The sequence below is a fragment of the Cucurbita pepo genome, chromosome 3 (assembly GCF_057944985.1).
Source record: "Cucurbita pepo subsp. pepo isolate OVF chromosome 3, ASM5794498v1, whole genome shotgun sequence".
In the NCBI taxonomy this organism is placed as follows: Eukaryota; Viridiplantae; Streptophyta; class Magnoliopsida; order Cucurbitales; family Cucurbitaceae; genus Cucurbita; species Cucurbita pepo.
Window position 1 is genome coordinate 5,642,072 of NC_141800.1, and position 16,181 is coordinate 5,658,252.

A 16,181-nucleotide genomic window follows, 5' to 3' on the forward strand; every position below is an offset into this window, starting at 1 on the left:
TCACTCTCCCTCTTCCATCGGTTTCTTCTTCCTTCTTCTTCTTAATGGCGTCCGTTGCTACTGCTGGAATCTCCATTGCCCGCACTGGTTCTTCGTCCTCTTCGTCTTCGTTCTGGATCCGCCATAGAAATCGTTCCAACAAGGATCGGAGTTCTAGGAATCGAGTTAGGGTTACTTGTTCTTCTTCTCTGCTGGATCCTTATCAAACTCTTCGGATTCAACCTGGCGCCTCTGAATCTGAGGTCAAAAAGGCCTTCCGACGCCTCGCTCTTCAGGTTCCATTCCTTCCTTCCTTCCTTCCATTTCATCGTTTCTTCCTCACTCTGTTTTCTGATTGTTTCAATTTCGCCGGTTTTTCAGTATCATCCTGACGTTTGTAGAGGAAGTAATTGTGGCGTGCAGTTTCATCAAATCAATGAAGCTTACGATGTACGTGTTCATATTCCTGATTCATTACGTTTTCTTCCTTATATACTATGATTAGGATCAATTATTGGAATTCATTACGTTTGTAGAGGAAGTTATTGATTCTTTTTCCAAACACAATAACTAATTAAATTGAATGAAGAATTTGACTATTTCTTCGCGGTTCTTTTATTTGACCTTACAACATGTGAAATAGAGTGTTTGTTCCATTTTTTTTAATGTACAATTTAGCAGTCTTTTTTACAATAGCGAAATAGATGTAACAATTAACCAAATTAAGTTTCTGGTGAAGCAGATTGTGATGAACAACTTAAGAGGTATATCGACACCAATAGAGACACGTGAATCGTGTGAGGAAGGGGTGGATGAAGCGATGAGAGGAATGGATGATCCTGATTGGGAGTTATGGGAAGAATGGATGGGATGGGAAGGAGCAGGAATCCGGGATTATTCCTCGCATATCAACCCCTACATTTAGAAGAAAATTAAGTAGCATTTGTGAATAGAAAAACCGTCGTTAAATCTGTCAACATCGGCCATTGTAGTGGGAAAGGGCCCAGGGAAGACTGGAAAATCTCTTCCCTGTTTTCAAATGTTTTTGTAAATAAGGTCAATAGAGTGGGCCTTCGGCTTTTTAATAATGTGGAAAGGCTCTCAAGATGCCCTATCATAGTTGTGGTGGGGCATTTGTGTTTCATCTTCTTCGTTGTTTTATCCATACATTTTAATTTCGAAGTTTATTGTCAATCAGTCATATTCGTGTGTACTCGATCAATAACGACTTATACTAGAACATGAAAAGTCATTTACAATCAAAATTGACCATTTAATTAATTCTTTTTTTTTTTTCATAAGGCATACATAACATATATATTAATCTATACATTTTATATATGAAATAAAAATAAATTTTAACAAAAATATTGATTTTAGTTATTATATAAGAATGGTAAAAAATATGCCAAATAAATAGATTAAATCTAAAATTAAAAAAAGTTGAACATTTGTAGAAATATAAGCTGGAGATGAGAAGACGAAGAAGGGAACACTCACAAAAATTCTTGAATTTAGATGTCAGTTAAAGACTCTGGCAGGGAACACTCACAAAAATTCTTGAATTTAGATGTCAGTTAAAGACTCTGGCCCCGATCAACCGACAATAACATATATTATTAGGAATCTACACTGTTGGAATAGTTGACTGACAATAACATATGTTATTAGAATCTACACGGTTGGAATAGTTGACTGACAATAACATATGTTATTAGGAATCTACACAGTTGACTGACAATAACATATGTTATTAGGAATCTACACGGCTAATTTAGGGAATGAGGGAATGATGGTAAGTTTACAATAAGGAATACATCTCCATTGTTATGAAACCTTTTGGGAAGCTCAAAACAAAGTCATGAGAGCTGCTCAAAATAAACAATATCATACCATTGTAGAGATTCATAATTCCCAACATGGTATTGAAGTCATTCTCTTATCTTAGCCATGTCAACAGAATCCTTGAATGTCGAACAAAGAAATTGTGAGCCTCAAAAGTGTAATCAAAAGTAACTCAAGTGTGTCGAACAAAGCTCTATAGTGTACTTTATCTGAGGGGAGAATTGTTGGAAGGTAATCTCACTTTAGCTAATTTAGAGAATGACCATGATTTTATAAATAAAGAGTATATCTAGTTCGAAGTCTTACTCTCAAAACCATTTTGAATGAGTTAGATATTTTAGGAATTTAAGCTTTTGTACAATAAAGGTAACATCAAAATTGTTGGCGAATTTACTCCAATCTTAGCTGTTCTTTGAATTTTTAGTATTAGAAAAATGTTAGTTAATCATAGAAAATTAGATATAAAAATTTGCTTCATAATTTAGGAATTTGTAGGGTTAGAATAGATTGAAATTGGACAAAAGGATGAAAATAGGGCCAAACGATAAAAAAAAACTCAGGAAAAAGGCAATCTATAAAACACGCTACCTACACGTCCCAACTAGGCTTGTATCCAAACCTGGCCAGCCAAACTTTCAAACCTATTGTGACCACCCAACCCAAGTTTGCTTTCCGCAGCCCAAGTCTGTTTCATCTACCCACCCACCCAATGTCACAATCATACTCTTATAGTAGTGGGAAGTGGGATAGCTTGTGCGACACTTGTTCTAATTTGGCGAACAAGTTAGCCGTACAGAATTTGGACTTTGTGGACAACCTTAGCTTATATCGAGCCTTGAGTCACGTTTGAAAGAAATCAATGTTAAGTTAAAAGCAAATAAACAACACCAATGATTTTGATAGCATATAACCTAGTTTGGAAGAATTGACAATTAGTCACCTTCCTTACAACGCATTTTGGGGCATTTTAGCTCTGGTGGTGTAGACATGATTTTGATGACCCGTCATACACCCCATATTGATACAATAAGAAACAGTAAAAACCTATCTAACATGAAAACAAGTGAAAGGGGTTTGAAACGGATATGCGACCATGGACAACATGTCTTGGACAAGCATGACTAGGACATCTGACATGCAACCACAGGCAACATGCCTTAGACAAACATGACCCTGACCATGACATCCTCCTCCATTCAATTGGTTGACGTTTCTGTCAATTGAATCTTCACAAACTTAGTGATGTAGGGCGAGACTAACTTCAGGTCTCTCAACGCACTTCCAGTTGTTCTCAACATTGATAAGTCTTTTCCAATCTACAAGGAACGGTTAAAAACTACTTCTTGGTTCGTTAACTCTTTCCGTCTTCTCTATCAGAGTCTCTTACTTTTTTTGTTGGGAAAATTGTTCTTCTTTACATGAGGTTGTACCACCTTTTGCTTGATGTTTTTTTGGTCGGGATAGTAATGTTTCAAGTTACTGACATGGACAATAGGGCTAGTTTGCATCAATAGAAGCAATTGAGTCCTATATGATGCATTCTTGACTATTTTCACACCAGTTCCTGGTTCTTGTTGTCTTGAAATCGGAGTTGATCTAACCTCAACTTGATCAGAACTCAATATCCATCTTGAAATTTTCATGGACGATGCATTTGACCGACCCTTCTCTTCATTCGTTTTGATGGTATTTCTTCATGAATATAAGTTGCTTAAGAGGTTCGTCTCTGTCTCCCTCCTTCAATGGAGGTGTTGACTTAGTGTCTCTCTAGCATTTGGATAATCACTGACAAGAGTTTTTGTGGGTCTAATGCACCTGACTGTCAACAATTCTTTTAGTTGTTGTTAGAATTTAGCTAGCTCAGGTTGAGTCGTAGTGCACACATCTATGGTAGGTGATCTGACCCCGGACATAACATCGAACTTGTAGTCTATCTGCCTAGGTGGAGATAAATACATTGTCTGACTTTTTGGTCCTATGTCGTAGTGTTCTTGTAGTGGCTGCGAGATTTCTATTGGAGTGAGTATCTTGAGTTCTCCTCTTCAATCATGGCAATGGTAGCGAGTGTGAGTTCAACGTCGATAATATCCCTTCTTAACTGTAGTGTCGACATCATTTTCATCCATTTTGGTTGATGGGTGATTGTCTGAATGATTGTCGAGTTAGACCCCATTACTACTAAACATTTCGCTAGGGGTATGGTTGTCCATCTTGATAATCATAAAACTTGATTTTTTCTGTCCAAGTCCCTATTTTTATCGAAGTTCTCTTTACAATCCCTGAGACAGGTAGGGTTGCTGAATTGACAGCTAAATTGATTTTGGTGACCGGTCATACACTTCGGTATTGACACAACATGAAATAAAAAAAACCTATCTAACATGAAAGCAGGTAAAAGAGGTTCGGAATGGATATACGGCCATAGACAATACGTCCTGGACAAGCATGACCAGGACAACCGACATGCAGACACAGATAACACGCCTTAGACAGGCATTACCGTGAAATTCAGCGCGCGATTCCACCAGCATTCGCAAGCCCATGGCCCAATAAAATCGGCCCAAGACACCCAACCCTGCACTTACGACCCGTTTATCCAACTTGGTTTGAGCGTAGACCCATGCCTCTCCTACTTGCATCTTGGCGGCAGCGCCGGTAGTTTTGGTGGAGCAATCAGTTCGGATTTCACATTTTTGAAGGTATTTGAAACGAGTTTGTTTAGCCGAATTAAAATATTATGAACTATATTAGGAGTTTAGTTGTGAATGTTAGGTAGATAGAATCAAATAATGAGTTCTAGTGTGATGTCATGAATTCATGTAGGTCAATCTGAATTTTAGGGTAACAATCTCTTTATTCAAGCTTTTTCCATGGTGGACTCAGAATGTAGTTCAGTTATCTCTTGAAAAATCGATTAGACCCTGTAGTTATATGGAGCATTTGTCATGACGTGTTGTGAGATTGATAATAGCTCGTTTTTCAGAAGTTGCAGCCTTGTAACGTTCTTCTTTAAAAAAAGTGTCACGAACATATGTCATACTTCTTTTGGTATCTTGTCATCCCGAATGTGCTTCAATATCTCTTCTTCGACTGTGATCTTCAAGGTAAACATCTGTTGAACACAACTCTCTGTGGAAACACTCGCACACTTACATTTTATTAAGATCAATCGAGAAGAGATTTACAAAGACACCATGTAGAAACTACTACTTTGTTTTCGCTTGGGATTTCTTGGGATGATGAACTAAGTAGAATGGAGGGGTATTTATATTATATAGTAGCCAATCTATTCTTAAAATTTATCCATGTTTTTTCTAAAATACGTAAATCATTTTCCTAAATTTATTCTTAAAATCCCTAAATCATTTTCTTAACATAAATATAATTACTCATACGTTGAGCTTAACGCTGTTGGGCTAGTGGCGATATTTTAACATTACTACCCACATGTTCTTGTTGTTGCTCTTGAGTGTCTTGATTCGTCTGACGACTTGGAGGGCACTACCTCTGTAATACCAAACAAGCTTTTATTTATTTTAGTTAATTACTTCAGATAAAATTTCAACCATATATTACGCAGGGGGATAAATGTATAACATTACTTAAAAAAAAAAAAAAAAAAAAAAAAACATAACTTATGCCCTAATTTCATCCAAATACTTTAATTTTAAAATTAAATGTTCTAATCAAGTTAAGATAATCAATTTTTTTTTTAATTATTAATAATGACAATTTTTCCCTTTTATGTTACTTTTATAATCTCGTTTTGGCTCTCTCTCAATAATGATACACAACGATAGATAATGGACTTTTTTATAATAAAAAAATGCTAATATTTTGAATCTCGTTGCTTTGACTTACTCGAGCGATAGAGACTTAGATCGGGTAATGATTTTAAAATAAATTAAATAATATTATGTAATTAAATCGAATTTATAATGGTAAATTTTGTGTTTTCAATAATAGCATAATCTGAAAGAAAGGCATCAATTAAAGGGATTACCTAATTTGGAAAAAAAAAAATTACTGAACAAATTGAAATTTAAATTAGTTGAGTATTTTTTTCTTTTTAAATTCCACGTTTGGTTTAATTTAGATATTAAAATTCTTATTAATAATAAAGAAATTGAATAATTAGGAAAACATTTTTTAGTTCAAGATAATTATAAATATAAAATGATATTTTGGTAATCATCCAAATTTAAATTTAATTTAATTAGGAAGGGAAGTAAAGAGATTTCATTACAATAATATTATTCAAAATTCAATTAATTCACATAACAATTAACAATGTATTTTAAATTCCATTAGAGGTAAGTAATTTAGTTCATTTTTTTTAAAATCTTTTTTTTTTATGTCAGCATATAAAAATATAAAACCTAGAAAATAAATAAATGTATTTAATCATTATAAAAATAAAAATATTTAATTAATTTAGTTACTCATTATAATTATTATGTAAATTATTCCATAAAATTTTATCCATGAAATTATTATTATTATTATTATTATTATTATTATTTTGGCATAATTGAGAATTAAATTTGTTAGTGAAATGATATGGTCAGCATCAGTGAAGCCTGAGATTCCTGAACCTGCTTCGCTTCTTTTCTTGGTTCTTCTTCCTCCATCAATCACTACTCCCATTTTCAATCTCTGTTAATCTTTTCACGTAAGCCAATCGGAGTTCTCATCCTTTCCCGCTGCTTCATTCGATCGCTTCTCCAATCTAGGTTTTCGTTCATCTTTTCTTCTTCAATCCTTAATTTAATCTGTTTTCGTCTGTGAAATCTTTCATTTCAGAGCCCGAGATAAGTGATTATATATATTTCTTCACGCTCTCTGAGGACCGCCGCCTTAGTTCTCCTTTGGAGGTGATTCTCTTTCTCTTTTGCGCTTTCTGTTGTTTCGTTACATGCTTTGATACCTGCGGTTGCCATTTACATCTATAGATTCGGGAGTTATTCCGGTGGGACATAGATGTGGTTGAGAATTATTGGTAGGTAACTTTCATTTCTAGACTGCACGAACATTGCGGATGGACTGGATTATTTAATGACTGTTACATTTAATGTAGCGAAAATGTTTGATATCATGTTACTGATTATTGTTTGTTCGAGCTTGAAGTGCGTGATTGAGGAAATCGATGCGGGCGTTTATATATCTGTACAATATATAATATATATGTTTTTAGCTGATGCATATGGGGTTAATTGGGAATGTGTTTGTTTCCCAACTCTTTTATGTTGTTCCATTTAGATATCTCTGTAAATGGCGGATCTCAAAGAGCGGTTGCTTCCACCGAAACCTTCATCTGCTATTAATCTTAGGGAGACAATTAATAATCGACCATCAGCCTCTGGGAGGGTGCCTTTTCAAGGTGTGGATGTTCTAGGGCTGAAGAAGCGAGGGCAGGGACTTAGATCTTGGATCCGAGTAGATTCCTCTGGGAACTCCCAGATTATTGAGGTTGATAAGTTCACCATGATGCGTCGTTGTGATCTACCTGCGCGTGATTTACGTTTGCTTGATCCTTTGTTTGTTTACCCTTCAACAATTCTTGGTAGAGAGAAGGCTATTGTGGTCAATCTAGAGCAGATTCGATGCATTATAACAGCTGAAGAAGTTTTGCTATTAAATTCCCTTGATAGTTATGTACTGCAGTATGTGGTAGAGCTACAGAGGCGATTGAAAACCACCGGGGTTGATGAGGTTTGGCAGAATGACACAAATCATGGAGCTGACTTAAATCGAAGAAGAGGAAGCAGGAATTTCGATAACGTATTTGGAAACACCTCTCCTGATTATTTGCCCTTTGAATTCAGAGCTTTAGAAGTTGCTCTGGAAGCAGCTTGTACATTTCTTGATTCCCAGGTGCGTAGAAATAGAAATTTGAGCTCTTTCTTTTCATTTGTTTAATTCATGTTAATCGTGGTGTCTAGGAATGTTATGTTTATTTTTTAGATGCATATGAATATATCAGTATTGCATTCTTGCTTGGTTCTTAGTTTGGCAAAAGTGAGGATGAAGAAAAAGTGTACTAATGCCCTACAAATGAAACCATCTTTGATTGTTTATCATCATATTTTTACTAGCTAATGATTGGTTCATCTAATATGATAATATCTACATTTGCCCATTTCCTCGAAGGCTGCAGAGTTAGAAATCGAAGCATACCCGTTGCTAGATGAACTTACATCCAAAATCAGTACATTAAATTTGGAGCGGGTCCGCCGCTTGAAAAGTAGACTTGTTGCCCTGACTCGTAGGGTTCAGAAGGTATTCTGCATTAACTCTAGTGATCCTGATTTTGGCATGTGAATGGTAGCTGCACATTTCCTGTCTTTGTTCTCTATTTGAGCTGCATCTTTTTAGGTTAGGGATGAAATAGAGCAGCTCATGGATGACGATGGAGATATGGCAGAAATGTATCTGACTGAGAAGAAAATGAGAATGGAATCCTTTGTTTATGGCGATCAATCTGTTACTGGATACAGATCAATTGATGGAGCATCCTTTTCTGCTCCTGTTTCTCCTGTATCTTCACCACCCGAATCTCGCAAGCTCGAGAAGAGCCTGAGCATTGCCAGGAGCCGGCATGAGAGTACGAAAAGTTCAGAAAGTTCAACTGAAAATATAGAGGAGCTTGAGATGCTTCTTGAAGCATATTTTGTTGTCATTGATAGCACCCTGAATAAGTTGACATCGGTATGCATTGCACCTAAATAAGTTTCTTCTCTCCTTTACCTATGTGTGATGAAGTTGACGTTCTTATTTCATTTCCCCCCTTTTAGTTGAAGGAATACATCGATGACACAGAAGATTTCATCAACATCCAGCTGGTATGCGCACGTTCTCTCTCTTTTTCTTTTGTCAGTCCATACTTCATTCTATCTGCTGAACTGTTGGGTTTTGGAAAACATAATACCTTAGAGTATGGTCCATGCTTTAACACAGCCTATAGCGTAGAGGCATTTGATCCGCGTCTAAACTAAATTAAATATCCTCCCTGTTTTCTACGAATAGTTATATCTGTAAATTGTCATATGTGTTGAGGATTGTTGGAAGGGAGTCCCACATTGGCTAATTTAGGGAATGATCATGGGTTTATAAATAAGGAATATATCTTCATTGGTATGAGGCCATTTGGGGAAGCCCAAAGCAAAGCCATGAGAGCTTATGCTCAAGTGGACAATATCATACTATCGTGGAGTGTTGTGATTCTTAACAATAGGTCCTTCCTGCTGCTATTTCAGTGGATAAGCATAAAAAACCTAAAAAACCAGACCCATGTTGAAAACTGCTTATGAAAAATTCAAAACTTGGTGGTCATACTGTCGTATCTTTCTTTATTTGTCTTCAATTACTCTAAAGTTTATCATGTGCAGGATAATGTACGTAACCAGTTGATCCAGTTTGAGCTGCTACTCACTACTGCAACATTTGTCGTTGCCATTTTTGGGGTGGTAGCTGGAATTTTTGGCATGAATTTTGAAATACCAATGTTTGGGAATCCTGATGCATTCAAATGGGTTCTTCTAATAACAGGAGTAAGTGGAATTATCATATTTTCTGCATTTGTTTGGTTTTTCAGATACAAAAGACTGATGCCACTCTAAAGAGAGAATTGCTGGAGGTAACCAAACGGAATGCCATTGATTGTATTAATTATTTTTTTTTTCTTCCTCTTAATTAATGTTAACATTAAGTGTAAGTAGATGTAGGAGAAACTTGGCTGAGCTCGAGAAATTCATCCAACTCAATTTTGGAGCCTTTGTTCTCTCTACTTACTGTGATTTAGTTTGTTGGAATGATCTTATATTTGTCAGTTAATAAATGATACGAAATCAGATACAGATTGAAATTCTTTTCTGGAGTGACAACTTTTAACAAATTTTTGGTTACAGAACACCTGTTAATGGGAGTGTTTGGCTGGTTAAATTTGTGTAACTAGAAGTTAGGAAGTTGATTTGTATTCCATGTTTTCAGTAATTAGATCATTAATTTTTAAATTGTTCAAATTGCTTTAGGGTGTCAATTTAAACGTTGTTTAAGATGGTATGTTAATATATTTATTATATTTATAAAATATAAAAATAGTTTAAAGTTAAATATCAATTTTATCTTTAAACTTTCAATTTCATCCATCTAAACCTTATAAACTTTAATAAGTGTATCAATTTACGGGTTGTTTCAATTACCATTACAAATTCTTCCTCTTCCCCCACAGGTTCAAAGCTAAGTGTTGCTCTAGGTACTTGTTTGTTATTTTTTTTTTTAAATTATGTGAGTACATTTTAGGTGAGGTAATCACTATCATGAATACAATAAACACGACTCTCAAAAGTATGACCAAAATGAAAGACAAACGAACTCTTGTGTTCCCCTTCGCCTTAAGGGTTGTTCAAGGTATAGTGAGTTGGTGGTGAGTAGTTTGAACTTGGCTAAAAGAGTAGAACTCACATGAAAATAAGCTAACTCATGTTCCCTCTTGCCTTCAGTGTTCTTGAAGTCGATGGTAACCATAGCGATTTTTGTGATTTTTGTGACGTCGGTGGTGAGCTCAACTAAACTACAAACAATAATAAGGAAAAGACGACAAAAAAAAAAAAAAAAAAAAAAAAAAAAAAAAAAAAAAAAAAAAAATTATATTTATGAAGATTTATTTATAATGTAAATTTGCATTTTAAAATTTTAAATTCAAAAAGTGTGATACACTAAAAACTAAAAACATAAAAATTGTGTTTAATTAATCCTCCCACGATTTGGGAGCAAACAGGAAGGAATTGAAACAACCTGAATGTGATTGTCATTACAAATTAGAACAAACCAAGCATTCACAACCAGCCTACAAATTTGAAAACAATCAAACAAATGTCCCCTCACAAGTTTGGGAATTGGGAGACAATTCTGCTACCAAATTTAGAAATCTCTAAAGAACCATTCCAAAACTAAAACTAGTTACCAACAAAGACCTCTACATAGATACCCCAGCCATGGCTCAACAACTAAATCCAGTCAGATCCAAACCAAATCAAAGCCAAAGAGACGAGCAGAGCACGAATCTGCCATTGTCGAGAACCTGTCCGGGGTGTGGCGGAGGAGGGCGAGGAATCCTTGGAGGCAAGGGGAGAAGATGGAGGAGGAGGAAGAGGATGAACAAGAATGGTCACCTTCATGCCATTAAAACACTGCCCATTGCCACAAATGAAGTAGTACCTTTGGGCCTTGTTGAGAGGGATGAAGTCCTTGCCACTGCTCCAATTCCCAAAGGCCCCCTCTGTGGTGCAGTTGTCATACCCTGATTGGTTAACCTCAAACACATTGTATTGGTTCTTCTGATACCTAAATGCTGCCAAATTTTTAGTTTGCAAGGCGTTAGGACTTGGGGTAATGTAATACTAATTATATTTCAACTTCAAAAGAGTGGAGACATGTCTTTCTCAAATCCCCTATGAACTAACTTCCACAAATTATACCTAAATTTGCAGTCTTAACAAACCATCAACAATATCAAACAATCGTCTTACTACGAGTATCGCTTGACTCTATTGTATTTGAAGTAATTAGTAAGATACTTGTGAGATCTTACATCAATTGGGGAGGAGAACAAAATCTCCCTAACAGATACGTTTTAAAGACCTTGAGGAGAAGCTTGAAAGAAAAAGTCCAAAGAGGACAATATCTACTAGCGATGAGCTTGAGCTGTAACAAATGGTATCAAAGCCAGACACCGAGCGATGAGCCAGCGAGGAGATTGAGCCCCGAAGGAGGTGGACACGAGGCGATGTGTCAGCAAGGATGTTGGGTCCCGAAGGGGGTGGATGGGGAGGGGGTCCCGCATCGATTGGAGAAAGTGACGACGTTGGACCCAAAGTAAAGTGGATTGTGAGATCCCACATTAGTTGGGGAGGAGAACGAAGCTCCTATTATAAGGCTGTGGAAACATCTCCCTAGCAAAACACGTTTTAAAAATCTAGTAGAAAAACACAAAAATGACTTCCATTTTTGTTTAGTGAACCAACATGGCCGCACCACTAACACCTAAACCCAGGACACAATTGGTGAGATGACTTAAACTTGTTGTCTCAAAATCATTCATTATTTACACTGACATTTAGTGTGCAATGTAATCCTATTAATACTCTTAACACAGGGGTGAGGCAGAGAAGGAAGGGAGCGGACAAACACCGACTCGGCTGCTCCTTTTTCTTCGAAGAATACAGCATTGCAATCGTGGGAAGGTTATTCTAACTTTTGACCTTCTTTTGATTAATGAGAAGGATGTCGCACCTCAACACGGAAATCATACTCAGAACTTTTCTTGAATTCAAAAGATCATAAAAACAAGTAAAACGAAACTAAAACTTCCCCTTCAATGTCCAAAGATCTATACAAGAGAGAGAGAGAGAGAGAGAGGATTTACTACTTACAGATGAGGTCGCCGACGAAGAAGGTGTGATTGTTAGCCCAGAGAGTGTAGTTGATGCCGGGGTTCCAGCCGCGGTTAGCGCCGACGATGTGGTCGGTAGCGGAGACGGGGAAGACAGAGGCGGCGGTGCAGAGGAGGAGGAAGAAGGCAAGGAGGTGCGGCGAGGCCGGCATTGTGAGAGGGGAGCCCCTAATTCTTCTGCCCTAGATTAGCGTGGAAGAGGGGGGCGAGGATTTGGTTGTTGATATCCAATGGCGTTGGGACAGAGACAGCTGTTGAAGGACCCAGTGTGGGAGACCATTGTTTACCAATAAATGGATGAGATCTGCTGACACACCAACTTTATGGGGGTAATTTTAAATTTTAAAATTTAAATTTTAGTCCCCCAAAAAGTTTGTATTTAGAGAAAAGGGCTCCTTTCCAAAACAATATTTTTTGGGCCCCTAGATAATGTTTGTGATGGAAAGAAATTTTGAACCTTAAATAAGTATAACATTTTTACACGTTTCTTTCGATGTCTAAGTTTAGTAACGAGGCTAAACTCTATCTATTTTAACAACATTTCTGTCTAGTAAGGTTAAAAATGATTACGAAAATGATTACGTGTCTCTTACTCTCATTCATCGCTCGATGAAGAAAGAATATAATGTATTAATGGTCCATTTTCGAGAGGGGTCCTTTCTCCAAAATCAAAACACTTCGGCTATTTTTTTAAAAAATTACTCAAATGGAGGTTTTGGGGTTTTAATTAATTAATTAATTAATTTAATTTCTTTTTCCCACTGCAGCCATGTGAAGGCTGATGGGAATGTTGGTCGTAATTGATGGAATGTTGGGGGTAGAGTTTATGATGAAGACAATTCTCTTTTTAATTATTTTAATTATTTTAATTTTGGTGGATCTTGGAAGGTAGTGGATCACGCCTATATCCTGATCTAAAATTATTTGTGTGAGCAATTATTCACTGTATAAGGTACCAATTATTGTTCTAAAACCAACGTGAGTACTATTCATCGATAATTGATATGTACTCCTTTTTTTTTTTTTTTAAGACTAAAGTTTCGAATCTTCGTGCTTTATGTTTGTTGACATCATACACCATATTTTTTATCTCAACTAGTGTGAGTGATTAATGCATTTATAGTGAAGTTAGAAGCGTAGTTGTCATATTTGTCTCTAGAAAATATATAATAAATTCATGAACTTCCAAATTTATTCTATTTCCATCTATGAACTTTCAACAGGTTTGTTTTGATCCTTTAAACTTTTAAATTTATTCTATTTTGGCTATTAAATTTTTAACGTTTTCACAGGTGTGTCAATTTTTCTTACCTAAAATCTACTTTTGTTCATGAAATCATGAACGTATTAACCTATTGAACTAAAATGGAACAAATTTGAAGGATAGAGAATAAAATAAACATTTTAAAAAGTTAGGACCAAAATGAATCAAATTTAAAAGTTTAGGGATAAAATTAGATTTAAACATTTTTTAAAATTAATGAATCTATTAAACATAAAAATAAAAATAAAATTTGTGTTTAATAAGACATTACACTTCCAATTTTATCTAGGTTGAATTTAGACAAAATGTAAAGTTAAGGACTAATATTTAGAGACTAAATGTAACAATATCTTTGGGATTTCTCTTTCGGATGTTTCGATACCCTTGTAAAGAATGCAATCCACCTCTTTGGGAGCCCAACGTTTTTAGTGACACACTGCTCGGTGCCTGACTTTGATACTATTTGTAACCGTTCAAGCTCACTGCTAGCAGATATTGTTATCTTTGGACTTTTCCTTTTGAGCTTCCCCTCGTGGTTTTAAAATGTGTCTACTAAAGAGAGATTTCCACACCCTTATAAAGAATGTTTCGTTTCCCACTCCAACCAATGTCCCTTTCGAACTTCTCCTCAAGGTTTGGTCTACTAAGAAGAGGTTTCACATCCTTATATAAGGAATGTTTCGTTTCCCTCTACGACCGATGTACAATCTCACACTAAATTTTTAGTTTAATTTTAAAAAAGAAAATACTAACCTTTTTTATAGAAAGTTTAGAAATTTGAAAAAAAAAAAAAAAATAGAAATTTAGAAACTAAATAAAAAAAATTATTAATGCTATTTTTTTTAAAAAAATATATATATATATATATATATTTGCCTCGAGACTTTATGATTGGAAAATACTTAGAAATTGATTATGAAAATCTACTAGATGAATTCATTCTGTTTTGACCATGGAGGACTGAAAATCAGGACTACATGCAGAAACAGACTAACCATTGACAATTGAAGTATCGAAGACACTTTTCTCATCATTTTTCTTGGAGAAACTAAGAATTTGGTTTGTTCTTCAAAGAAACTAGATACTAACCGACTATGCAATGCAATTATTAAAGACAATGAAAAACTACATGTCCATATACTTGATTTGTTCTTCAAAGAGGGAACGAGAAGTGGGATACAAAATATGTATATGATATGGCAATCTACAAACAATTTGGACACGGTAAATGTTCTAAGTCGACACCTCTTTATAGTTGCAGAGCTCCCAAATACCCCCTTTGCCTTGATCAGCAGCATCAATTACCTAAAAAAACAAATGTAGGAAGGGGTGGGTATAAAATTATATTCGGTAAACAACTTACTTGTAGGCTTTTATCACATTTTGGACCTATCAAGAGAACACTGACTTTACTCTTCGCTCCTAGGTCAATCAATATCTTGGATTTAGGCTCTACCCCACATAACTCACTCTCTAGTGGGGATAGTTTGGTGGAGCTAGCTTACTTGTTATCCGTAAAAGGTTAGCTAGTGATCACGTCCCATTGGACCATATAGTCACTCAAAGTTTTGAGCACGACCCCCTGTATGTACTAGTTCCAATGACTACCCATGTGATCTTTGCCCTCCCATAGGACAGATTTGCCAGGTAAGGTAACTAACAAAACTATTAAGTCACACAATCCTTAACCGGCCCCATGCCTAGCTCGACAATACTCATAATGGAGTGAAAAAGGAAAGTGGATGCTTCGCAGACACTGTACTTGCTACTATCGACCTAGGAGGCTACCTTTATCTTCTAGGGTTGTCGTGGTGGTCCTCTAGGTCCCTAGGGTAGCTTGGTGACTTTGACTTGGACTCATGTCTCTAGGTTTCTCTATTTGGGCTCCTTAAATCTAGTTCGGTTGAGAGCACTAGGGATTGGACTCGCTAGTCTTCGCTCACATTTCTAAGGTTCTTTGACAACCGGAGGCATTTCATCCTAGATCATAGTCTAGACAAACTAACTCTTAACATCCTAATCTTACCCGTTAATACTACTTGTACTCTATAGGGAGATCACAAATTTAATCACTTGGAGTTTATGTACATTGAATCGTCATATAAACACACATGCTCCGTTTTAGTATAAAATTTTACATCCTTCTTTTCAACATAATTATGTACCAGCAATAAACAATCCAAACATCATTTAAGGTACCATTCTAATATACCAATATTAAGTGTGACTAAACATAAAAATAATTAATTAAATTATACCATTACTAACCCATAACCCATAGTAACATTTAATGAATCAATTTAGTTAAAAAAAAATTGAGTTGAATCAAATGAACCTTTAATACTTTTAAACTCTCTTCCTAGCTTTCTCTTTAATCCTTTGTAAATTTTCTTTCAATAAACTCCCATAAACTTTAACTCTATGTTTAAATTATAGCGAGTAAGGTTTGATGAAGAAAATTGAACTTTTGGATGAGCTGGAATTAAAACATTAGTTACGTCATAATTTTATTCATAAGTTTGTTTAACTTTTAGTTTTGATTACTTACAAATAAAATTAAAGTCGATTCCAACGTTTCTTCTGGGTAGTGAATGTTAAGATCGCACAACAACGCACACACTCTAGACACAAAAGATAGGA

The 16,181-nt window shown here is 35.6% G+C and overlaps 3 protein-coding genes across 3 annotated transcripts; 2 read left to right on the forward strand and 1 right to left on the reverse strand.

Annotated features, from left to right (window-relative positions):
- LOC111789956 (chaperone protein dnaJ 8, chloroplastic) lies at nucleotides 1-1,123 on the forward strand. Its single transcript, XM_023670696.2, has 3 exons — nucleotides 1-275; nucleotides 361-429; nucleotides 722-1,123. Exons 1-3 carry the CDS (start codon nucleotides 45-47, stop codon nucleotides 902-904), a joined length of 483 nt encoding a protein of 160 aa, XP_023526464.1. The 5' UTR covers nucleotides 1-44; the 3' UTR covers nucleotides 905-1,123.
- Nucleotides 1,124-6,361: 5,238 nt separating this feature from the next.
- On the forward strand, nucleotides 6,362-9,691 carry LOC111791708 (magnesium transporter MRS2-1). Its single transcript, XM_023673175.2, has 7 exons — nucleotides 6,362-6,496; nucleotides 6,628-6,698; nucleotides 7,084-7,698; nucleotides 7,975-8,103; nucleotides 8,200-8,532; nucleotides 8,619-8,666; nucleotides 9,213-9,691. Exons 3-7 carry the CDS (start codon nucleotides 7,096-7,098, stop codon nucleotides 9,441-9,443), a joined length of 1,344 nt encoding a protein of 447 aa, XP_023528943.1. The 5' UTR covers nucleotides 6,362-6,496; nucleotides 6,628-6,698; nucleotides 7,084-7,095; the 3' UTR covers nucleotides 9,444-9,691.
- An 858-nt stretch (nucleotides 9,692-10,549) lies between these two features.
- Nucleotides 10,550-12,548, reverse strand: LOC111790001 (early nodulin-like protein 17). Its single transcript, XM_023670756.2, has 2 exons — nucleotides 12,258-12,548; nucleotides 10,550-11,176 (listed from the first exon to the last, which is right to left on the reverse strand). The coding sequence occupies exons 1-2, from the start codon at nucleotides 12,427-12,429 to the stop codon at nucleotides 10,833-10,835; spliced, it is 516 nt and encodes a 171-aa protein (XP_023526524.1). The 5' UTR covers nucleotides 12,430-12,548; the 3' UTR covers nucleotides 10,550-10,832.
- Nucleotides 12,549-16,181: the final 3,633 nt, after the last annotated feature.

Bases quoted from the DNA above. Each gene is read 5' to 3' on its own strand.
- LOC111790001 (XM_023670756.2), bottom strand. From the start codon at position 12,429: ATGCCGGCCTCGCCGCACCTCCTTGCCTTCTTCCTCCTCCTCTGCACC. The intron at 11,177-12,257 runs GTAAGTAGTAAA...AAAATTTGGCAG, and splicing joins CTTCGTCGGCGACCTCATCT to CATTTAGGTATCAGAAGAAC.
- LOC111791708 (XM_023673175.2), top strand. From the start codon at position 7,096: ATGGCGGATCTCAAAGAGCGGTTGCTTCCACCGAAACCTTCATCTGCT. The intron at 8,533-8,618 runs GTATGCATTGCA...CCCCCCTTTTAG, and splicing joins CCCTGAATAAGTTGACATCG to TTGAAGGAATACATCGATGA. The intron at 8,667-9,212 runs GTATGCGCACGT...TATCATGTGCAG, and splicing joins ATTTCATCAACATCCAGCTG to GATAATGTACGTAACCAGTT.
- LOC111789956 (XM_023670696.2), top strand. From the start codon at position 45: ATGGCGTCCGTTGCTACTGCTGGAATCTCCATTGCCCGCACTGGTTCT. The intron at 276-360 runs GTTCCATTCCTT...CCGGTTTTTCAG, and splicing joins TCCGACGCCTCGCTCTTCAG to TATCATCCTGACGTTTGTAG. The intron at 430-721 runs GTACGTGTTCAT...CTGGTGAAGCAG, and splicing joins AAATCAATGAAGCTTACGAT to ATTGTGATGAACAACTTAAG.